General features: G+C 37.0%; 1 protein-coding gene across 2 annotated transcripts in view; it reads right to left on the bottom strand.

Moving 5' to 3' along the window:
• Positions 1-354: 354 nt before the first annotated feature.
• Positions 355-26,589, bottom strand: part of LOC105034621 (DNA-directed RNA polymerases II, IV and V subunit 11-like) — a 46,753-nt gene continuing 20,518 nt past the window's right edge. Inside the window, exons 5-6 of one of the 2 annotated variants that reach the window (XR_012137190.1) lie at positions 1,963-2,102; positions 355-594 (exon numbers count right to left, since the gene is read on the bottom strand). Coding sequence is in view for 1 of the 2 variants with exons in the window: in XM_073249426.1 (XP_073105527.1) it covers positions 556-594 (39 nt within the window). In the remaining variant the exon portion in view is untranslated. The remainder of the gene's footprint in view (positions 595-1,962; positions 2,103-26,589) is intronic. The other variant, XM_073249426.1, reaches the window with a different exon arrangement.

Consider the following 26,589-nt stretch of genomic DNA (forward strand, 5'->3'; position numbering starts at 1 on the left):
CCCGCATGGCAAAAGAGATGGCCATCTGACACTGCATTGAGTAAACAAGTGATCCAACAAGCACAAGTTCACCTCTGAATTCAAACCAAATGATCAAGTTTCGCAATCCGTGGATGCCTGACCCAACAAGCCTGAATTTCAAACCGGCCCAACCTATCTGTAATGCATGATGATTCATTTATCTTTTAAATCTAGAGAACCGCACAGCTGATCAGTATAGCATCCAGCATCAATAGGCTCATGCATATTTTGTGGAAGGTCAAGAGAAAAACAATTTGATGAGAACCAATTAAGCAACTCTTCCATTTGAACAGATCATTCCACCTTCAAAATTACTACAGATGATCAAGTTAATGCAGTTTATAAGCTTGTAATCATCATTTATAAGAGTCAGAAAGACTATCCGTTTAAGGTATATCCAAAGCAGCTTCACACAGTTAATAATTTCTGTTCTAAGGACATTTAAACAAGCACCCGCTAGTGCCTACTAATTGGCTCGTCCGCCAGATGATGGGCACTCATGAACGTGATAATACAAGCAATTGCTGCCCTGGCCTAGTAGAATGGCTTTCCTTCAAGTCTGTTCTTTTCATCCTGCAACCAAATGATGACATCCTGAGGTCAAATTTACAGCAGATTTGGAGCATGTAGCTTGCCAAATGGAACATATATTCTAAAAGGCCTAACCAGCAAAACTATGATATAATGTGAACAACTAATTTAAGTATGTGGCCAAGACCAATGAAAAATATTTTAAGATAAATTTAATGTCAAAATAGTGATCTAATCATCTTTAAAAATACCAAACTTGTTAATCTTGAAAAACATCTCAATAGAAATGTGCAGAAAGGGTGCAACAGAAGTAGGAAGCTCATAACCAATTTTTTTATGTGGAGAACATCAATGTGATATACTTCTGCTTGTTCAATTTATTTTCGGTGAAGTTGTTTGACAAAGCGAACAGCTACCAGTGTTCAGATTGTTGATTTCTCCTTTAGCTTCTATGATGACAAGTTCTACCAAAACGAACTTACTCGACCACTTCCCAACTACAAGCACTACTTTGAATTAGGGTCTAAAGAATCTCTCTAGTACACCTCTTCTATGCCATGGGCATCTTGCTACACCCTGATGCCTCCAGAAGTTGTCATAAATCAATCAACAGGGTTGACTCACATCCTTGCAACTGCTCCATGAGGAAGCCTGCCTAACATGCTTTTGATACTTCTATAGCAATCTTGTTAGGCAAGCCAATTTGAAGCATCAGAATCTGTTTGATATTCCATAGTATTACCATTGTGATACTCGTATAAGCCTGGAACCGATATTAAGCATTATGAACATGTTAGGCTATTTTTCCTAAGTGGTTTAGTTTGATAACAATAAAGGCTCCAAACTCTTCATGCACTGATTTTTTTTCTGGGATGAAACAGGATTACTTATAGAGGTGTACATAGTAGCTTTGTAATGGAAATGAATGCATTTTCAATTCAAAAACCATTGTTTTAGTCTTTGAAGCTAGCAATTAAATTTTCACTTTCATAGAATGGTCGTTAGCTTTGAATTTAGAAAGACAATGTGAAACTCCATGGCCAGGATGCTTATCATTTTGTTAACTCAAAATAACAATATAAACTTACCAACTTTCTTTTACTTCATTTTAAACAACAAACAATCATACAGAAGAAAACCAAACAAAATGATAAAGCAACAGCCACAAACAGACGATCATACAAAAAACCACAACAATATCATCCAACTCATTTGATGGATCCTAACAAGTCTACCAAGTTACACCTTTTGAGTAAAAAACTAACTATTAAGGGTGCAATTCACCAGATCAAAGTAAGTCTGTTTATGGAAAGAAAATTAAATCGAAAACAGGTCGATGTGTCACTTTTGTCCATTTCGAGTTTATAAGAGCTATACAAGACTCAATGAGATTGCACTGGAAGAACTCACTTTCCTATCGTTCAGTAGGAGATCCCTTCTTGTGGCTTGAAAATGATTGAAAATGATTCCCTCTTGCTAATGGGGAGAGATCTTTCATTAGGGTTTGATGCTCCTCAATGGAGATCCCCAGAATAATAGCTTCCTAACCCCTTACAAATATGCATATGGATATCAGTCAGATGGTAAATTTTGTAACCACATCCAAGTATGTTCAAATATGAAAATGGATACCATACAAATATTATATATTCATTTCACCCCTTAATATCTATTTAGGTTCAAATTTATCAAATTTTGAAGTATCAAGTTGGAGAAGTGTAGATGTTTACGAAATAAGCAAGACATAAGGAGGAATACCAACCTAATACTAATTCAAGACTTTAAGGAATCAGTTTTGATTCACTTTCCTGATGATTACTATTTTCCACCTCTGCTGTCGAACCAAATAGCCTATGCAAGAAATTAGAATTAATCCCATATTCAAATGGCTGTCCGACCTATCATTTGCAATACTCACCTTGAATCTAAATATTTGCACCTTAAGCAGTCCAAATTTAGTAATGGATCACAAAAGGCTGAGAGATATGATGGAAGACATTCATAGCTCTGAGTCTATATAATGCCCCAAAAGGACATGCTAGTCTAGTTCAATGTAAAGATGCAATAATCTAAGCCAGTTTTAAGGACTTGGTGGTCTACGTCCTCTTTTATGGAACATCGTGTCTGTTAAAGGAAACCACCAATCAAAAGAGTAAAACCACAAACTCTAGAGAAGAGTTCAAAGCAAAATTTTTGCAAATGCACCTCAACCTCTGGGAGAAGACTATGCTATGCAACAGACCATTAGAGGTAGGCCAACCACTTGCAAAGAGCAGATTTTAACTGCTAATAAAATTAGGCCAACCACAAAGAAGAGCATAATTATGCAACAACCATACATTGGAGTAATGCTAACCTGGTAAGGAAAGGCCATACACCCTATGAGATAATTCATGTGAAGGAATGACCAAATCTTGGAACGTCAGGCCAACCCTGAAGGAAAAGACTATTATGTTATGCAGATTCTTGATGTGGACCAACATCAAAGGAAGCCAGGAAGAAAGTCACATACTCCAAGCATCAAGTCTTCTAGAGCATAAGATAAGATGTTATGAAATTAGGCAAACTAAAAAGTTTGATGTATCCTAATGCACGTTTTAAGGCAACCTCAAAGAATTAAAAAAAACAAAAAGAAAGATGATTTGATTTATATCTGAATTGAAATGAAATCTTAACTATTTTAGCTTTTTGTAAGATAAGCAGCAGTTTTGGTTCAAAACAATAACCAAAACAAGTCGACTGCTAATAAAATGAAATAGAATTGAATTCAAAAAAATCTGTAGGCAAACAATTTAACTTTAACCTAAAACCCCTGGTAAAATCTGTTAAAAATGTGGAATCTAACAACAACTGACTAAACAACAGAAAGAGAGGAAAGTAAAAGAGAGGAAGAATATTGACAATTGAGAGAAATTAAAGAAAGAAAGAGGGAACAAAGAGAAAAGATAAATGGTAGAAGAAACAAAAGAGGCTTGTGGCCAACACCTCTCAAATTTGTCTATGTTCAAGTCCAGAATTTCATCCAATCAGCTGGCCTTAACACCCTTTCATTAAGTTCAGGTGGTGGTGCACTCGCAACCATCCCACCTCATATTGGTCACAATTAGGACTCCTCAAATGAAAGCTTGCAGTGACTGTTCCCCAGATTAAACTAGTCTCTAAGTTGAGATCAACAAGGGCTCCAAGAAAGGAAATGGAATCAGAAGCTTTGCACATCTACCTACTAACCTATGTTAGCGTCCAGAAACCTTCTAGACACTCCAAAAGATTTTGAAGATAAAAACAAATAAATAAGAATAGATAACATTTAGGGAAGTGTTGATCTAGCCTTTAGGTTGGTCTTTCTCTGACCAGCAACCATCGGCCAAAGGGATGTGTGGCTGCTCCTTTAGCTACAGCAATTTGTTTCCTTGGCACAATGAATCACCCTCAAGCTTTAGTCGATTAAGGCCTCGATATTCCATCACTGAGGCTTTGAATCAGCCTTCGTACAAGTCGAACCACTTCGAAATTACCAAGATACTTCTGACTTCACTGGTTGCAAGATCAGCCATTTATATTTTATAAGAGAATATAAGTTGTAAAAAGAAATCATAGCAGGATTTTTTTTTGTAACAAAACCATGTTGCCTTAACAAAACATGATATGCAAAATAGGAATGATATCATATTGAATCTCATCCGTGTCAGTCTGACCAAGGTTCGGTGCACCAACATCAGAGATGGTACCCACCAGCAACCCATTCCATATAGTATGGATCCATATCATGCCATTCTAGGGCACAATTGAAGAGAGAGAGGTAGAAAGGGAGGGAAAGAGGGAGAGAGAGGAAAAGAGAGAGAAAGATAGGGAGGGGGGAGAGAGAGAGAGGCCAAATGAGAGAGGGCTAGAACTGCAGTCATCATTGTTGAGAGGGAGGGAGAGAGGGGGAGAGAGACTTACCTAGCTCGAGATCTCGTCATCATCACTGTATAGCACTGTCGTTGAACCGGCTAAGGATGGAAGGCTTTGGGGATTGGGTTTTGGAATGGATAAACATGAAGTGAAGCAAAGCAAAGATGATCAGCTAACCCCTATATATCGAACCAAAGCCTTGAATCATGCTAGTAACCGAGTGGTTCGGTTGGGTATGCCCAAAACTAGTTGGATCAATATCGTTCAACTAACCTTGGGTCTAACCCATGGAAAAACTAATCGAATCTTAATGCTTAGCCATTTTACCACACATGCATGATCATTCAACCAAACAAACTAGTAGAGACATTCCATGCTTTCCATCTCTAGATTTTACTTCTTAACTAGACAAGAGAACACTTCCTATACTACCTCCATCGATGATAAATTCACATAGTTTTTCTTGCCAAGTCACATCAGTTGTGGAAATGTTAGCTTTACACCAATTTGTGCTTGGATGCTGTTTTTACTAATGTACCACCTAATGAATAAACCAAGATTCACCTCCTTCACTAAATTCTAGAGCCAATTCTTTTCATCATCCTCTAACTTAGCCTTTTTTCTAATGATTCTTCTTCGTCACCCACTTTTGAGATGCAATACTCAGCATATGTCCTCATCCTCCACAAAAATAGCATCTAATACTCTCTTTGCTCAATCATCTAAAAATCTTAGAATTGATCTTATGATAGTATTGGTGTTGATAGATCATGCCCCAGTTAGGTTTAGCCATATCCATACCCAAACCTGAAATATACTTGTTAGATCTATACCAAAAGTCAAACCCAATCTAATATGTATATATACTAGAATGGAGGCTCTACTTGTGCAAAGCTCTCTATTCGCAAAGTGGATGCCCATATTAATAGAGTTATTTTAGTAATAAAAAGTTTAATAGCTTATTGAATCATATTAAAAGAAGAATTGTCATTAGTATTACTAAATTAATACAGAAACTAATGATATTATTTATAACAATATTTGCTTAATATTTACCAATATTAATTAAAAAGCCTTTTTGTTAGTATTCTACAATGCTCATATCCCATGTAGGTCATTAGATTACATTAATGTTTTATTGATTTCTATTACAATTTTAGGATCAATCTTACCTAAAAGTGAAGTAAACACTAATAATTTTGACGTATTCAAGATTTTACATCTCGACAGGATGGAGGCGTCCCGACCTTCCCATCCTCTTTTTATAAGAAAACTAGATTGTGATGGGGTCGAGACTCCGAATCCTATCCACACAGGGAGCGAAGAAGAAAAATGAAAGAAAGAAAAAAAAAGGAAGGAAAGATGAAGAAAAGAAAAAAGTAAAAGAAAAGAAGAAGAAGAAGCACTAAAAGAAAGGGAAAAGAAGAAGAAAGGAAGGAAAAAGAAAGAAAGGAAAGAGAAAGAAGGAAAAGAGAAAAATGGAAAGCAAGGGATTACAAAAGAAAGAAAAGGGAAAGAAAAGAAAAGAAGATAGAAAAAAGAGAAAGAAAAGAAAGAAAAAAAGTAATTAAGTAAGAAAGAAAGGAAAGGAGAGAGAAACGAAGAATATCTACTGAGATACATGATCAAGACTATTGCTAGGATGGGACAGGTAGGACAACGGGCGTCCGTTCCATAGAGAAACTAGGACACCTCCGTCCCATGAGATTCAAAATCTTGGACATATTGTATTTAAATATATCTCCTAAATGCAATACTTTTCTATTTATTATTATATGCAAGTTGGACATGACCTTATTATTTCCAAATAATATATTATTTTATTATATAGATCGAAATATATATATATGCTATTAAAATTTTGTTACTTTTGTATAGGGACCATAATATTAATATTAAAAAAATATTTTAGAAAAATAATTATGCTCTTATACCTATTATATTCTATTCCACCTTCGTTATCTGTTATATTATATCTATTATATATTGTAATTCAAGAAGAGTTGGAAAAGGAGAAAAAACTACATCTCGCGCATCGCATGGGTTATATGCTAGCAAGTATTTACGTTCCACCAAGAACAGGCATCTCGGCCATTCCATCCCATTCTTATGACAAAAAAAGATTGACACAAGATCGGGACGCTGAAATTCGTCCATGCAAGGAGAGAAGAAGAAAGAGGAAAGAAAGAAATGAAAGAAAAATGAAGAAAAGAGAAGGAAAGAGAAGGAAAGAAAAAGAAAGAAAAGGATCAAAAGAGAGAAAAAGGAAAGGAAGGAAAAAAAGATAGACAAAAAAGAAAGAAAAAAAAGAGAAAGAAAGAAAGAAAGAAAAGAAGAATATGAGAAAGATGAAGGATATCTATCCAATGCATGATAACGAGGCATCCCACTCTATGAAGAAATCGGGATACCTCCGTTCCATGAGATTAAAAACCTTGTATGCTAGTTTAAACTGTAAACCCATAAGAGTAATCAAGTATTAATAAGTTATTTTGCTAGTTTTATGGAGTAAGTTTTCAAATTATTTGATGCACCCAAAGTGCCGGTTTGGTTTGGCCATATTCATGCCAAACCAAAAATATATTTGTTAGATTCAAGCCCAAACTCAAACCCAATTTAAACTCTAAACCCATAAAGTAATTGAGCATTAATAATTTGTTTGCTTCTATCAAAAAAATAATAAGTTGTTTTGCTATATTTTTCAGCTACTTTTTCAAATTATTTGATGGACCCAAAGTGCTACCTCATGAACTATGAACCACCAATGAAAGAACTAAGATATAGAAAAATGGAAAAAAATTGTAGCCAAAAGAGGGCATCAGCCAAAAAATCACATAAAAAGAGAGAAAATTTGTAAATAATCAAGCTCAACATACACGTTAAGTCATAGTAATATCTTCTTTTTTTTTGCAACAACTATTAACCATAGCTCTACTAATGTAAGAAGCTAGGTTGAGCAGCCCAATGACTAGGCCTAGAAAAACCGGGCTCAAGCACAGATTTCAAACCCAATAGCCTGATTTAGCCCAAAACTAACAGGACCCAACATATTCTGGGTCAAGCATGTGTTGAGTTTTCAACTCAAAGTAAATGGGGGCCCAACTTGGGCTTAGCTTGGCTCCAAATAATACACATAGTTAGTCGGGCCTGGGCCTAGGACCCTTGCACTTAATTTGCACCACACCAGGCTTTGGCTTTAGCTCTAAGATTCAACTTGCATTGGGCCTGTTAGATTTTAATAGGATGCTCATGCATATAGATTTCAAAACTTCCTTTTGAAATACGCAGTGGAACAATAGATTAAAACATCTTTTAATCTAGAACATGCATAAATAAAATTAAAGCACTAAAGGATCTAGTTCAAATTCAAAAATTAACACATGCTAATTTTATGCTGAAAATAAAATGTGATCGGATCACATACATGTTTTGCTTTTCCTTTCTTCAAATCTGGATCTAAAAGAAGATTAGGTTCTATCTTAGCCATACAAATATCTGACCTCTACCGGTATCCACTCAAGATCAATCTGGATTGGTCCTGTTGATGTAGATCTTTCTTCTCTAAGAAGGATCTTCCCGCGAATCTGAATCAAGTCTGGATCTTTATCAACTCTTTGATCCTTTCCTTGATCTTCTTTTCCTCTTCTTCTTTTTGATCTCTTTCTCTTGATTATGAAGCAACCAAGATCTGAAATCAGATTGGGAAAGAGGCCGCCCAAAGCTCTCTTGGGCGTGGGATGATGGGACGTCCAAGGGATCTTGGACGTGTGAACCAAAGGGAGGAAGAGAAGGGGCATGGAGGCTCTTTGGGAGGCTAGGAGCAATATAAAAATTCTCTTCTAGAGATCTAGAGAAGGATCTCTTAAATAGAGGAGTATTTAGAGTCCAAACCAAAATTTTGGTGTAAAACACTAGTCCTAATCGTATTAGGACTCCTCTTTAAATCAGCCTTTTGACCATGCCTAAGGGAATCACTTGGCACCTTCTAAGGCTCTCTCTCACATGCCAAAGGGAGGAGGACGTGCGCCCCTCCCTTATCCTTCACGTCGACCATCATGTGGGCGCACCCCAACTTGATCAAATCAAGTGGCACGCCCCTTGATTAAATCCAAACAATCAAGGAATAAATTAGGATATTGGACCCCTTGTACCTTGATCCAAACCTCTTGGGCGCTCAACATTTGGAGCCCAATCAATCTAATTCAATTAGGTTCAAAGCAGATAATTGACTCAAATTAATTCTTATCAAATAAGCAATCCAAATCAAATGAGGAACTAGATTCAATCATGTGCTAGCAAAGTCATTTTAAACCCAATAGAATTTCTCCTAACCCAATTGTGACTTCATAAGCTCAATTGTTTAATCCAGATCAAATCCTTTTGTTGTGTGATCCCATAGATTCAATTCTATCTGATAGTGAGATATACCATGATCTCTATCATAGTATCATTGAAACTCTTTCAATGAGTCGGAATATTTTCACTCTTACTCAATAAGGATTGTTGGTCCAGAACAATCCTAGTGAGCTTTCACAATCCACCAATGACACCTAGTAGTATATAGTGACAATCCAGCAGAACCAAAAAAGAACCTCTAGATGTAGTTTTTGTACGATTTAATCCCTCTATCATAAGTTCCGACTGATGACAGATCATGGATAAATCGTCAAACCTCAACATCAGTCATATGATAGATTCAATCAGCTCAAATCCAATAATGATTCTCATGAAAACTCCTTTCTATCAATCATACTATTGTGGCCACATACTGAAGGACTTAGCTTCTCGAATTCTATAAGACTACTCTCCCTTAAGATCGATAGATTCCATCTAGATGTGGCCAACATATGCAATAAATGGATCAACTGTCGCCAACATACGCAATAAAGACTCAAGTGGTTAAGAGGCCATATTTCTGTGCAGTCAAACTCTAGCAACCTCACCGTGAGTAGTCGTGGTACTGCAGGTCAAAGGACCATTTACATAACTACAGCATCAAGATGATCACTGACGATAGAGTAAAAATCCACATGATCTCTCGTATGGTCACACTCAGTATTAATTGTTCTCTAATAACTATCCGCACTTGCCACTCAGTGTCTCTACACTGTAAACTAAAGACTTATCTATCCCGAAAGAAGTGATCTGTGCGCCAGTCTATCCAGATCAATCATCATCCTCATGATGATACTATGACCGGGAGCAATTTAGAAATTAATTATACATACCTCTACTTCTCAACTTTTTAAGAATATGTATCTTAAGCATTAATTCTTTAGATGATTCACGGACACATCACACTTGAATAAAAAATAAAAAATTATCCTTTTATTGATCAAATCAATATTTTAAGTATAAATTTGTGCTCTAGAATAATACAATGTGTCCACCATATTGACTTTTAGGACATACATCCAACAGGGCCTAGGCCCAACTTGGCCTATTCACGGCCTTAATTAGCCATAGGTCCATAACCACACATGACACATCTATGAACCTTTTCAAGTGGTCAAACCATAAGCTACAGATAGGGATTTTATGTCATAAGGTGGGTTATAGTTTAACTACACTTCTCATGATTTTTTCTGATTATACATATATACATAATACATATATTGGATCAATTTCAGGTTTTTGGCTACAAATCCACCTAAATTCAAATCCAGCCAAATTGTCTTTGGGTTTGTTTTGAGGACTCAAACCCAACCTAATAGCTCGTTGGTCTATTTTATAGTCCAAAACCCTACATTACATATCAGTTTCAGATCACGTTCATGGGAGGTCAAGCCCTATTAACACCCGTATATGGTAGACATCTTCGCTTCAGTTGAAGTTCTTAGTGATAGAAACTTTTTGCAATTTTATGTCAAGCTTTCAATTAACTCACCTAGTCAACTTATTTTCAATGTGTAGTGCCAGCTAAATAACATTTTCCACTATCCAAACTCAAAGACTCAACATCTCACCTCGCATAGATTGTTCGCAAAATTGACCTTTTAAGACAGCTTTTGACATAAATCCAACTTCAAGGTGCAAAGTCAAAGAATTTCTTGGCAACTACTCATTCTTGTGATTCAAGTTACAAAGGCAAAATATAGTTGTTGCACATGATCCATGAGCAAAAATATATTCCACAAAATGCATTCATTTTAGCCCATGTAGTCACCTCTTCTTGACCTCCTATTAATTTCTTATTGTCATCCCCACCACATATCAGCTTGAGCTTTAGATTTCACGCTTGCAAACTACACTTCTTCCTACACTCAATTGGTGAAAACAAAAGACAACAACAATATAGGTCTTGGTACTGAACCCTATGCTACTGACTTACTGGTACAAATGGTGTCGGTATGATACAACCGTATATAGACACATGGTATGCCAATGCAGTCAGCAAAGCAGCTACACCATGTGTCAATGCAATGGTGTACCAAGCCCCTATACTGTATCAAATCAATATGGTATGCCCCATAACGGACAGTATAGTTTTGTACTTAAAACCTTGCCTCTTGCAATCTCTTGCTCGTCAAAAGAAAATCAACCTTCAAAACTACATAGGCCTTTTTCTTAGGCTTTAAAATTGTCTTTGTTTTCTTATTTTAGTTGACCTTATTTTCAGAAAGATTAGAAGTATTTAGGAGTTTTTTTTTTGGATGTCAACATAGGCTAGTAATTACATTCACAAAAGATCTAACTCTATTCCCCTTTATTTGTTGATCTCAAATTAAAGACTAAATATTTAGCTGGATAGCCCTCTTAATTTGCAAAACAGTAGGCTGCAAAGTTTTGTTTTAAGGTGTCCATGACAACCAAAGAGGGGCAAGGCAATTGACAAAAGACAAGGCACTATTCTTATTTTTTTCTTTCTAATCTTTTATTCCGTGTCTTATTTAAATTACTTGACTGTTTGATAATAATTCTCTAGATTTATCATTTATGTTCTCTCAAAAATAAGATTCTATGAAATGGTGTTGTAAAATAGATTCATGCTAGTGCGCTAATCTCTTATTCATATGTTCATCCATCCTCTTTCTCCCAATATAGGTGGAAGTTCTTGTAGTTTTCTTGTCATTTGATCAAATTTCTTAAATCCAGTCATCTTTTGCTGATTTTCACTAAATCATCACTTCACATTAATGATTCAAAAATTGAGGTACCAACCTATACCAATCTTCTGGCTCATATAGCATGTATCATGGCACAAACTTGCACAGAAACAAGGTACAAGCTAACTTGATCGGAACACCATGTTGATACAAGCCAATATGGGTGGCATCATACAGGCCATATTTATTGGTCCTTGAGTTAGTGCTTCAAATGTTTTGACCAAACCATATAAACCCAAGCTACTCCTCCCATCTTCCCCCACCCATGAAACCCTGAAGCAGATCTATTTGACCCTTTATTTACCTGCAATATTAAAATTAGTTCCACACCATCCTGTTCACATATTTTGAGAAGAAATGACCAATTTAATTAGAAGCATTGTTCAACGAATTCCCTAGGTACACTTGCAAAAAGCAGACCATCAGAAAGGTTCCATAAACACAAGGACAAGTTTGATCAACAAAATGTGAACTTCAAACACCTAGATTTTATCACCAAATGACATACAACAATTGAAAGCAAAAAAAAAAAGGCATGCATGGCTGCAATATTTGATCATCTTAAAAATGTGATGACAATCTTGAAGAATCTGAGGTAAAATATATAGTCCATTGAATATATTAATGGGGCTTCCACATCACATAATGCATGAGAAAAACAGACCATATATTTACCAAAGTAGCATCATTATTGTAAGGACGAAACTACATCAGACAATAACCATCAACATCCATTCTTATATCAGATGCTATACAGATATGGACACAAATTTTAGCATCAAACAGATATCCATACTCATATTTGTATCCATCAAAGAAAAGTGGACATGGATATGGATATATTCACAAATACATTCTTCTATCCCATTCCTTTCAGCCTTATTTGGTCTCATATAGCTCTCGTAAAATTTGGAATAAGTGATAGTATGTAATACCACAGCACCTTAACACCTTAACACCTTACTTATAGTGAATGGTATATGTAGGCTGAGATATATTATAGAATGTCAATGTGTATGTACAGAATCACTTGGAAAATTTTGTTTGTGCAGTTTAATTTGGAAATATATACCTTATGGACTAAAATACAGATAAGAAAAGTTCAATGACTAGGTTGCAAATACCAAAGAATTAGGACATCACGTTCTTGCCAAACACTTAAAATCATCGGAATAATTTTATCCAACCAAACTCAACTTCTGTGTGTCTTATTAGTAAAGAATGCCAGAACTCGCAGAACCACAGTTCAGCTTTGACAACTTTTATTGAAATAAGCATAGTTATTAGAGCTACAACTTACTAAACTGTATTGCAACAAACCATGATTCTCCCACTTCCTATTTTCACCCTGGCATGTTTAGTTAGGATAAATCAAAGGCTTGAACCATGGTTCTGATGTAGAGTGTCAACTTCCTCATGTTTGCTCCATAGAAAGTATGCGAAAGTTTGAAATCAAGTAACAATTCCTCCACACTCCCCCTCCCACCCAAATAAAAAAGCCATAGGGGCTAAAGTCAAGTTATGGGAAAATAGCAGGCACATTCAGTGCAATCTTACGCTCACTGGTCTATCACCATTAAATTTTTGATTTTACCTGCATGAATGCCATTAAAACAAATATGAGAGGTTGAGCTCAACCTTGAGTTAAGCATTAGTGACTCCCACACTACCAAACACGTGAAACTCCAGGCTGACATTGACAAACTTCAATTCATATACTTTATGAATTTTCATGCAGCCAAACACAACCTTAATCAAGTTGAAGAATTCTTCTGAACCCATTAAAGATGAAGATAGAATTTAAGATCTCAAGATGGCTTTTGTCCGATTGGATAGAATGCTCAAGGCAATAAGTTTAATAGAGCAATGGAATGCCATATCATGACTAAAACAATAATTACTCTCATGACTGGAAAGCATAATTCTAGCAACATTTCTAAAATGTGACACTCCACATTGGACAAGTGGACCAATAATCACAAAAGAAAAGGGAAATATGTGCCACTTGGACTATGTTAAGCTGAACCCAATTTGCTGAACTTGACCTAACAGGCAGATTGATCCAGGTTGGGACACATGTAAGATATCAAACTAGTCATAGAGCAAGGAGAAACTATATGGGTTCTTCATCTTGTGTTTGTTTTAAATTCCTTTCAGATTCTTTATATACATTTTTCAAAGGAAAAAAATTATGGACAGGGTTAACTATCTTCCACGGTGGCTTTAACCCTTTTCCACTAGAGATTGCAATATATTGGTATGTTATTAGGTATTCGCATAATTGCTTGATAACAAGGAAAATTGATTGAGATGTGATTGTTTGATTGAGACAAACATAGAAGGTTTCTTAAAACAAGAGTTTTACATAGAAATATTTTCTCAAAAAAGAGTTTAACATATAAAGAGTGGTATATGAGGAATATAATACCAGAATTCCACAAAAGTTTCCATGAAGCTGCAAGAGGCCTTTTTGGATTGAAAAGAGAAGAGTCTAATTACGACAAAAAAGAGTGTAGTAGAGATCTTTAAAAAGGGGCCAAAATGCATTTTTCTATATGTAGTTATTACAAATTTGGCAAAAAAAACCATAGAAACCCATGTTGGTGCAGTTACTGAAGTTTATCCAAGAGACTCTTGACCATGGTTCGCTGCATTGTCGCTAACTATCCAATTCAAAGTGCACCAAGTCATACCGAAGGCAAACCAACACGGTTCTGCCCCTCAATTCAAGACACCAGCAAGGGTGGAGGAGTGGGAAAAGGAAGGAGAGGAAGAGAGGGAGAGGAATGGAAGAAGAGAGGCCGAGAGAGGGGGAGAGAAAGAGAGAGGGATTTCAAGCCCGCTCTCCTCCGACACAGTATAAGAGCAACAAGGGCGGAGCCCCTATTTCAAAACAAAATAGGAGCTCTACCCCTTTATTTATTTTTTTTGAAATTTTTTAATTGAAATCGATAGTTGTTACCAACTTCACTTTAAAAAAAGAAATTCAAAAAAAAGGAGCCAAAGCTCCTATTTCGTTTCAAAACAAGGAATCCAAACTTGTGATACCACAACTGAAGGAGAGGAGGCTCAAAATCCCTCTCCCTCTCTCAGCCTCTATCTCCCCTTCTCTCTCCATACCTCTCCCTCTCTTCCCTCCCTCCCTCTCCTCTCTGTTGTTACACCATGGCCGAAGGAGAGGGAGCTCAAAAGCCCTCTCCCTCTCCCTCTCTAGGCCTCACCCCCTATTCCCTCTCTCTCCCTCCCTTCCTCGCTCTCCCTCTCCCTCGCTCCTCTCTCTCTCTTTTCCTCTCTTTCCTTCTCCCTCTCCCCTTTCCCTCTGTGGCTCCCCTTTATCAATATGCTGTAAGTTGGCATAGCATGATGCCGCACCATACCATACTATCAGGCAACCAATATAGATACCAATACCAATTCTGCTGACTTTTATCTTGAGAGGGGCAACCACCATACATTTTAAATGGAGATTATACTATTTGGTTGGAATCTTAGGGGAGCCATGGACCCTAGCCCCACTCTAGATTGGCTAGTGGTAGGGCTGAAAATGGATCCAAGAGGATCAGATATCAATATATCCAAATCCATAATTGTTTATATTTGATGAATATGGATGCAAATATGGATATTAATTACATGCAAAAATTCATATCCATATTTGTTTTAAATGAATATAAATATATATCAAACACTAAAAGTATGGGTATAAATATGGATATAAGTCAGTTAAAATTTTTGACCGTAATCAAAAATATCACTAAACAAAAGATAAATTAAGCCAGTAACATGTTAATATGGTCATCTATCTTTCTTGAAAGTTTATCAATGCTAATATAAGATTAAAAAGGGTGACAAACAAAATCAGATATTCAAATATAGATTGGATAGTTGTCTATCTAAATCCACATCCACTTTCTTAAGGACATGGATTGGATACAGATTCGAAAATGGATATTAGTTAGATACTTAAAGTTGTTTTCGTATCTAAATAGATTCGAATACAAGAGCAAATCCTGAAGGATATCAGCTCCACTTTCACCCCTAGCTAGTGGTGAAAAGAGAAATTATATCTTAGATCTTTGCCTATTGGTTCCATGATTATGAAGGCAACCACTACTTTTAATCAATAGATGTTGTCTCGAAACCAAAAATACAATGAAAATGAATTTGAACTTATATTGTTAGATATATGCCCTAGAAATCAATCGGGCCGACACATGTAATTTTTTTAAGAGCATAGTTTGTAATCTTGACTTATTAATAAAATAAAATTCGGATTATTTATCCATTCATATTATGAAATGTGTCTATGAATCGTCCAATAAATTAACAAGATGATGACACATATTCTCAAGAGTTGAAAATTTGAGGCATGTGTCATTAGTGGTTAATTCATAAACTGTTCTCGACTGTAGAATCATCATGGGGACGGTGATCGATGCAGATAGATTGGTGCACGGATTGCTTCCTTATGGATAGGTGAGTCTCAAATGTACAGTGTGGAAATACTGAACGAGAGTACGGGTGCTTGTTAGAGAACAAGAATGCCGAATGTGACCAACACGAGTAGTCACTTGGATATCTACCTTCTCATCGTGACATACTTGATGCTGCAGTAGTGTGAATAGTTCCTCAACCTGTAGTGTCTCGGCTATTCACAATGAGATTGCTGTGGTTTGACTACACCATAACTCAGTCTCTCAATCACATGGAACCTTGAGGTGCATATTGACTGCAGTAGGTTTATTGTAGGAATAAGATGTGCACCTATATGGAATCTATCGATCCTGGTAGTTAAGGAGAAGTCCTATGAGGATCATGAAACAGAGTTCGAAAATCCATGACCATAGCAAGTATGAATGATAGAAAAGAGTTTCCATGAGGATTCACTAAGAATTCAGATTGATTAAATCTTACATATGACAAGATCAGGTTGACAAATTATCCATAACCTTAGTCTTGTCAGGACTCATGATAGAAGAACCGGACCACACGACAACTACACCTAGAGGTTCATCTATTCAGTTCTACTGGATTGCCACTACATACTGCTAAATATCACTGATGGATCGTAGAACCAATTGAGAATTATTCTGATGATCAATAATTCTCAAATTGGCTGAATTAGAAAGGATTCTAATTCATTGAAAGGAGTTTCAATGATATTATTGATGGAGATTATAATATATCCTACTATCAGACAAAATTGAACCTGTGGGATCACACAACAAGAGATTTGATCTAAGATCGTACAATTGGGCTCATGTGGTTCCAATTGGATTTGAATTTGAGAAATCCTATTGGGTTTAGAAAAACCATGCTAGCACATGGTAAATCCAAAATCCTCTTTAGACTTAAATCCCTATGAGATGGGGATTGGATCAAGTCAAATGCAAGCAATATGGGCAGCCAAAAGTTGGTTTTCCCTCATAAATAAAGTTGGAAGAAATTGGGCTTGAGCCCAATTGGATGGATCCAAAAGGCGCCAACTGTTGGCACCCCCTTGACCTACTGTGACAAGGAATTGGAGACTAGGATGGGGCACACGCCCCATTAGGGTTTGGCACCAATATGGCAGCTAGAAGGCACCCAAGAGTCCTAATAAGAATTGATTTTGGATTCCTTCTGAGATAAAGATCTAATTTGATCAAATTTCTAAACGAAGTAGGACTCCTTTTGGCCTATAAAAGGGGCTTGAGATGTGATCTCTAAAGATATAAGAAAGCAACCAAAAACCCTAGCCTCCCTAGCTCTCCGCACCCCACTCTCCCTTTATTCCTCATGCCCACGCCCAAAGGGTTGGGCGTCATTGGTTTCCACACCTAAAGGTTGGGCGTCTTCTTCCTTCTACGCGCCAAAGTTCGGGGTGCTGATTTGAGAGGAGTTTTCTCGTCTTCCTTCTTTCTTGAAGTTGCTTGCTGATTTCTTGGTGAAGAAACAAAGAGGAGCTTTCCTAGATCTGTCCCATGGATATCTATAGAGGCCGAATGCTTGTGCTGCTCAAAAAGAACCGAAGAAATATCCATGATTAACAATTATGGTGAATAACTACCCGCACAAAGGTGAAGATGAGATCTTCATGTTTTTACTTTAATAAAATTTTATTTGCTACATATAGATCTTAAGAACATAATAGGGATGATCTCATGAGATGAGATCTAGAAGATGTATGTTAGATAAATATGCTTCCACTGTTTGTATGAAAATTTTTATTGTTCTAACATGCATGCTGCCCTAATTTTTCTTACAACTGGTATCAGAGCGTAGGTTGCATGATCATGTTCTTAGATCTGAAATTCATATTAGATCTAAATTATTTTGCTTATGATTGGATCTCTATTTCAGATTGGATCTGAAAACTCATGTTTATCAATTATATATGAAGTTTAGATGAGATCTAAATTTTATGTTTTCAAATAAACATGATTGTTAGATTAGATCTAATTTTCTGTTTTATTTGAATCTGATTTTTTGTGCTTTGATCTGGAATTTAGATTAGATCTAAAATATTAGATCAGAAATTTTAAAGAAAAATCAAAAATTATGATTGATAAACAAAGAGTTAATCAAAGTTCATCCTGACATAAGGTTGTCCTAGCATAACAAATATTATGTTGAAAGGTTGTCCTAAGATGATAAGAGATGAAACCCTAATTATACACCTGAAATTTAGATTGGATCTAAAATTTTAGATTAGAGATCTAATTAATAAGCAATTGGTTTAGTCTAAGTTCATCTTGATATAAGATTGCCCTGGTATAAAGTTAGTTATGTTAAAAGGTTATCCTAGGATGGTAACTAATCGAACCCTTTAATCATAAGTCATCTTTTGAGAAAAGAAAAAACTTAATTAGATTATGAGATAATCGCGATGCGGTTCATTGATACGTGTAGTAATCACATTGAATCATTGTGACCATTGGTGTAGGGTTGTATCATGAATTCACTTAGTTGCAATTAGTCAATTAGTGGTGAGGAACCAAAAGCCGTAGCCAATTTGGATGAGGTTGACCTATTAATGTCTAAGACAAGTGTTTTGAAAGGTAGTTACTTAGTTAGGACTGTTGCACTAGCAGCGAGGAGCTTCCCACCGATCTCTACTTATCTGGCCAATTTGGTTGACCAATTCTAATTTGGGGTACTTAGCATTGAGTTCAGCATAATTGCGTTGCACCACGAGTCTGGTCTTGATGAGTCAAGACGTGATCTCACTAGTAGATCCAATCTAATTGTGGATTTACATACGATGCAAATAAACAATTAAACCTAAAGAAGATCAAAAATAAATCTCCTCACAAAATATTAAGTCGAGCGATTTTTCACTGTTGTAGATGTACGGATTCTTCCGGATGTTGCCTGTTCTCGACTGAATACAGTGGTTCAGTTGTATCAAGGAAGACACAACCATTCTATTAGTATGAGATGCTGCAGGGTGGAGATGGGGTTAAGCCCAATAACTGTCAGGTGAGGGTCCCAATGACGGCTTCACTTTCGCAAGAACAGTGGATCTGACTTAACTAAGGAATGAGGCCAATAACTGTCAGATAAGACATCAGAAATTAGAGATTGGTGATCACTGCAATTTGTTTAAGAAACATTGGACAAGAGTTGTCCACTCATTGATTGACATATCGTCAATAATTGTCAAATGAGATGGTATGCCAATTGGTGGGACCGCAGTACCCACTTGAAACCCTAATTGCGGAGGTTTTCGTTTCTCCACTAGAGGAGTGTGGAAGATCTGAAGAAATAATTGAAGTTTATTTTTAAAATAAAAATCCTAAAACAAACTAAGAAGTCAATTATAAAATCTAACTAGAATCTTCTTTTCTCTGTAGAAAAATATCTGCTTCAAATCTTCTAACTTGTATTTTAAAAAACAACCGATTGACTAGACCTAATTACAAAGATTGGCTCGGAACTTAAAGATAGTTTTGAGTTCCAAAAAGCTGAGCTATGTACTTGGCCAGGACTTTCCTGCACTACCAGCCCGTCCGACCCCTGATCAAAGGGCTACCCACGAGAAGTGGTTGGACGATGACAATAAGGCTCGATGCTACGTGTTGGCTTCCATGTCCAATGAGCTCCAACGCCAGCACGAGGACATGAAAACTACCAGAAGCATGTTAGCTCACCAAAAAGAGTTGTACGATGAGCAAAGTCACATAACTCGCTACGAAGTGTCCAAGAGACTCTTCAAAGTGAAAATCCGTAATGGGTAGTCCGTCCATAAGTATTGTTTGACAATGATCAAAGACTTTGAGAAGCTTGAGAAGCTCGAGATGTCCATGGATAAAGAGTTGCAGATTGATTTGATCTTGCAGTCTCTCATTGATTCATATACGCAGTTTATTATAAACTATCATATGAATAAAATTGAATACACCAAGGCCAAATTATTCAATATGTTAGTGACTATAAAAGGCATCTTGAAGAGTTCAAGGGGCACTGTTCTAGCTGTGGAGCAGACTTCTTCTTTCAAGAGAAAGTCTACTGGAAAGAAAAAAAAGTTCGCGAAGAAGCAAGAGGTGGAGAACAAACCGAGGAAGGAAGTTCCCAAGAAAAGGCCATAGAGAGAGGAAAGTATTTCCACTGCAAAAATAACAGCCATTGAAAAAGGAACTGCCATGCCTACTTGACCAGCTTGAAGAATAAGAGGGACGGCACATCTTCTGAAGGTATGTCTGACCTGCTCGTTATCGAAACTAACCTTACGGTTTCTTCTACATCCACTTGGATTATAGACTGGTTCAAGTGCTCATTTATGCACTTTTTTACAGGATATTGAGGATAATAGGAGACTGAGGGATGGTGAGATAACCCTATGAGTCGGAAACAGAGCAAGAGTTGCTGCTGTGGCTGTGGGGACATACCCTCCGTGACTACCATCAAGATTTAGTTTAATTCTTAATGACTGTTATTTTGTACCTGCGGCTTGATGCATGTCGTAGCATATCAAAATTAACCCTACTCACTACTATGTAGATAGGGTGAGTCGAAATCGTATCCGCAGGGATCTTAGTTGATTATTTCGAAAATACAAAAGAAAAAAATAATAGATTGTAAGAAACTAAGAAAGAAGCATAGAAATTATAATAAAATTATTTTTTATCAATCAAATAAAGAAGCATACATAAAGAAAAGAAATAAAATTGCGATACAAGACAACTAAACCAAGTTAATCTTCTTGCTGCGTCCGATCGTGGATGTCTCCTTGAATCCTTTGTCTTCCTCCGTGCAGACAAGGCAGGATGGCTGGAATGCTTGATTTAGGAATTCCAAGAAAAAAAGATTGATGGAAGCGGGTATGTAGAAGAGAAAGGGTAGCGGCACTAGGATTAAGACCTCTCCTAGATTTGATGGGATGTGAAAAAGAGATCTGTGGAGGAATATGGTGTCGTGGGTTAGTACCTCCCCTAGACTTATGGAGAAGGAGAAGAGGGAGAGAGAAAGAGAGAAGCTTGAAAAGAACTTAGGGTTGGCTTGATTGAAGAAGATGGAGGCCTTGGGGTTCTATTTATAGTGGGGAGGCTAGGGTTTCATGAAAAGAGAGGTAGAAGCGTGAATAAGGACCCTTGGATCTTCATATTGATTCTTCTCCGTTGATCTTTAAGTCGTGTTCACACTGGAATAGGAGCTGGTTGCCTGGTTCACTCAAGTCTGATTTAATTTGAGTCTAATTTGAGTCATATGAACCCAAACTTCTAATTACCTACAAAATAGACTAGAGAGCATCAAATTTCAATAAAATAACATCAATTATTACAATATTTAGTGTCTCTAATGACTTAAATTAAGTATTCATCACACCTCCCAACTTGAACTTTTACTCGTCCTCGAGTAAAATAGATACATTAGCATTGTGCACCAAATTATCCTTGAATCGAAAGTTATCCTAAACATTCCTAACTGTAGTGGATATCCGGTTAGACCATTAATGAGGTACTTCATTGGATTATCAATTCGACCTAATTAATAGTTGAATATTAGCTATAGAAATTTTTAAAGATCTTCTTTCACCAACTTCCCACTCTACTCTTTAAGTTCTCTAACTTGATGTGAGCAGGATTTATTGTCTTCTTACAATTTAGCCCCCTTATTCTTTCTCTTTTCTTTTTTTTTTCTTTGTAGAAATATTTACATGTACAGTCAGTGCAATGTCTTAACCCCTTAAACTTTCTAATTGACTCTTGTAGCGAGCTTTAGGCCAATGACTCCCAAACCAGTTGGCTTTAGGGCATTAGGTGTAAAACACCCCTCAGGCTTACTGACTCGAGTCAAAAAGACTACGAGTTAAAAACTAACTATACAAAAGGTTTCTTCACAATCCTACCTTTTGACGCGAACAACAACGCTTACTTAGACAAAGGGGTCCGATTACTTAGTGAGAAATGCTAAAAACTTCTATTTTTTTATTTTATCTTTTTTTGTAATAAAAAAAAATTTGCATACCTTGACCTTTCCACCCATACCCTCATAAAGCAAATTCTTCATTGAGATGGTGGGAAGAGGATTTTAGAATCACTCCAAAATTTAGTCTGGTCTAAATTCTTCCATTAATGGACATCCTTAATAATTTTTTCCTCAATATCTCTAAAATTATCTAGACCGTTAATCACTCATTGATTAGGATGTCTAATTAACTTCAAATCAAGATAAAATTTAGATACACAAAACTAATTATTTCTGACCATACTCGAGGACTTAATTAAATTAGTTATTCTCTCCCCCAACTTAATTTTCATTGCCCCTAATGGAAGAAGAGAATCATAATAAAACTAAAATAGAATGTAACAAGGACACCACCTGAGTTTGATGTGTGTAACCTTGATTGAGAGGTCCTTCATTGCTGAGCGTGGTGTGTTCTTGACTCCATTGATCGTGGTGCTCCCCCCAACTTGGCTAATTGTCTTTCTCAAAAATTTTTATAACATAAAAAGAAACTGGATAACTGAAAAATAAAATATTAGATTGCCTCCCAACAAGCGCTAAGTTTAAGGTCTTCAACTAGACCAAGCCAAAGTTCAATTATAGACTGGATCCTGTAATTCAATTGAGTCAACTTGCTCGTCATCTCTGATTTCATCCACATATTGTTTCAATCATTGGCCATTTACTTTGAAGGTGTTTTCCTGTTTAGGATCTTTGATTTCAATTGCTCCATGAGGGAATACCTGAGTTACAATATATGGTCCATCCCAACGTGAACGGAGTCTTTCAGGGAATAGTCGTAACCTCTTATTGTAAAGCCACACTTTTTGATTAGGTTCGAACATTTTTTGTGAAATGTATTTATCATGATAAGCCTTAGTTCGAGCCTTATAAATTCGTGAACTCTCGTATGCTTCATTGCGTAGCTCTGCTAATTCGTTCAATTGTAGTCTCCTATTACTACTCGCATTTTTCATGTCGAAATTGAATTGCTTTATAACCCTAAATGCGTGGTGTTCTAGCTCTACTGACAGATGGCAGGCTTTTCCCAAAACGAGCCGGTAAAGAGACATTCCTATCGGGGTCCTGTATGCAGTACGGTAGGCCCATAATACATCGTCTAATCGTTCAGACCAATCTTTTCGATCAGACCTAACCTTCTTCTCAAGAATTCGTTTGATCTCCCTATTGGAGACTTCCACTTGGCCACTAGTTTAGAGGTGATATAGTGTGACAACTTTGTGAGTGATTCTGTATTTCTTCATTAAACTTTCAAAGTGCCTAATCGTGAAGTGTGCACCTCCATGACTAATAATGGTCCTTGGGCAACCGAATCGACTTAAGATGTTCTGTTGGATGAATTTGATTACCACCTTGTGATCATTCGTCCTGATTGCCATAGCCTCAACCTATTTAAATACGTAATCTACCATAACCAAAATGTATTCGTATCCATAGGATGGAGGAAAGGGGCCCATAAAATCGATTCTCCAAACATCAAAAACTTCCACAACTAAAATGGGAGATAGGGGCATTATGTTTTTTCTAGAAATGTTCCCTGTCTACCGATAGCGCAAGCACTCAAAAAAAAATTTATGTGCATCCTTAAATAATATCGGCCAGTAAAACCCATTTTGTAACACTTTCGCGGTCGTTCTCTTCCCACTGAAATATCTCCCGCATGCATGAGAGTGACAAAAGATAAGTATACTTTGATACTAACTCTCAGAGACACAGTATGGAATCACTTGATCAGGACAATGTTTGAACAATTCGGGTTCCTCCCAATAATAATATTTGACCTGTGAGAAGAATCGATCCTTCTCCTGTTTTATCCAATGGAGAGGAACTTGCCCTGTTGCCAAATATTTAACAATGTGGGCAAACCATGGGATTTGGTCAGAGGTAGTTGCAAAAAGTTGTTCGTCAGAGAATTTCTCCTTAACTTCATCAGTACTCATCGTATGATCAACTAAAATTCTAAAAATATGATCAGCGATCATATTTTCGGAACCCTTCTTGTCTCGGATTTCTCGATCAAATTCTTGAAGCAAAAGGATCCATCTGATCAATCGTGGTTGAGTATCTTTCTTTGAGAGCAGATGTTTCAAAGCCGCATGATCAGAATATACTAGAACCTCAGACCCTAACAGATATGAACGAAATTTATCAATGGCGAATACCACCGCTAGTAGCTCTTTTTCTGTCGTGGTGTAGTTCAATTGGGCATCGGATAAAGTTTTGCTAGCATAATAGATCACATGTGGCTCCTTATTGATTCTTTGACCTAAGACGGCCCCTATTGCGAAATCGGAAGCGTCACACATGATTTCAAATGGAAAAGACCAATCAGGGGATTTTATTATGGGTACTGTTGTCAGGGCTGCTCGTAATGTGTGGAAGGCTTGTAGACATTCTTCATTTAAGACAAATGACATATCTTTGGCTAGCAGATTGCACAAGAATCTCGATATTTTGCTAAAATATTTAATGAAGCATCTGTAAAATCCAATGTGACCTAGAAAGGATCGTATTTGTCGAATCAAAGTGGGGGGTGGTAGTTTTGAAATGACCTCGATTTTGGCTTTGTCTACCTCAATCCCCCTTTCAAAAATAATATGTCCCAATACGATTCCTTCCCGAACCATGAAATGGCTCTTTTCCCAACTTAAAATCAGATTTGTTTCCGTGCAGTGCTTAAGGACTTTGGAGAGGTTATGAAGACAATCCTCAAAGGTGGTTTCAAACACGGAGAAATCATTCATGAAAACTTTGAGATATTTGTCCATCATATATAAAAAAATGACCAAAATGCACCATTTAAATGTAGCGGGTGCATTGCAGAGCCCGAACGGCATACGCCGAAAAGTGAAAGTGCCATAGGGGCAAGTGAAGATGATTTTCTTTTGGTCATCCAGAAATACAGATATCTGATTGTACCCTGAATAACCATCTAGAAAATAGAAAAAATGTTGACCCACTAACCGTTCTAGGATTTTATCGACGAAAGGTAATGAAAAATGGTCCTTCCTAGTAACAGCGTTTAGTTTTCTATAGTCAATGCATACTCGCCAGCTAGATGGTGTGCGAGTGAGGAACAATTCACTTTCTTCATTCTCCACCACAGTAATACCTAATTTTTTAGGTACTATTTGGGTAGGGCTGACCCATTTACTGTCGGATATGGGGTAGATGATTCCAGCATCTAACCATTTTACCATCTCTTTTTTCACTACCTGCATGTTTTGGGTTCAGTCTCCTCTACATGTCTCGATGGGGTTTGACATCTGCCTCGCAATGAATGTGGTGCATATAGATGGAGGAGTTAATTTCTTTTAAATCGGCAATGGACCAGCCGATAGCCTCTTTATTTTCCTTCAGAACACCAACCAATTGTGCTTCCTGATCCGGGGTCAAGTCTGATGCAATGATCACTGGGAGGGTGTCATTAGGTCCTAAGAATGCATACTTAGTGCGGCTGGAAGTGGCTTTAATTCTAGTGCAGGTGGTAATTCTAATGACGGGACTGTGGGTGTATTGGCTAATGCGGGCAATGGTTCGTACTTGATTGTCCAAAGGGGAGTAGTTTTAGCATTTGATGTATCAACTAGAATATTTACTTCTTCGCTACCTCTCTCCATATCACAATCATCCACTCCAAAGTGCGTCAAGTGGGTGTCTCAGGAATCATGTGCAAAAATTGTTGATGTTGCTTCCTCTATGATGTCCTTGAAGCAACTATCAGTTGATGGTCCCTAGGATGCACCAAACACATTCAGTTTTAGTTTCTTATTCCCAAATGATATGTCCATGACTCCTGTCCTACAATTGATGCACGCGTTTGCCGTAGCTAGGAAGGGTCTGCCTAAGATAATGAAAATTTGTCTTGGATTGCTACTCAGTTCCATGTCAAGGACTAAAAAATTAACTAAAAAATAGAACTCATCTATCTTGACCAAAATATCTTCGATCATCCCATGTGGTATCTTACTTGATCTATCAGTTAACTGTAAAGTGACCGACGTGGGTTTCAGTTCTCCAAACCCAAAAAGTTCGTAAACCGAGCTAGGTAAAAGATTCACACCGGGCCCTAGGTCCAGGAGAGCTTGTTCGATGTGAAAGTCTCCTATAATGCAAGAAATGGTAGGGGTACCTAGATCTTTAAGCTTTAGAGGGGTACCGTGCTGGAATACAGAGCTAGCTTGTTCGGTGAGGCATACTTTCTTCGAGAGTTGTGATCGGGATTTACGTTTCTGAATGCACAATTCCTTCAAAAATTTTGCGTAAGCTGGGACCTGTTTGATTGCATCTAGAAGAGGGAGATTAATTTGAACTTGCTTAAATAATTCTAACATCTCATCTAGTTTTCCTCCCTTCTTATCTGCAGGAGTAGGGGCTTTTAGGGCACTCAGAAATAGAGCTTTAGGCAAGTAAGGTGATTTCGGTGCAGTTGGTCCATTCTCTACTTTTGGATCATCTTTGTTCTTGGGTGATTCGGGCTTGGTCAGAGGTCTAGGGTCGGTCTTATTGGTTTTACTCGTATGTTCAATGACCTTCCCACTTTTGAGAGTCATGATTGATTTGGCATGTTCAGAAAAAGGTATCTGGA

This window comes from Elaeis guineensis, chromosome 15, assembly GCF_000442705.2.
Source record: "Elaeis guineensis isolate ETL-2024a chromosome 15, EG11, whole genome shotgun sequence".
Classification (NCBI taxonomy): Eukaryota; Viridiplantae; Streptophyta; class Magnoliopsida; order Arecales; family Arecaceae; genus Elaeis; species Elaeis guineensis.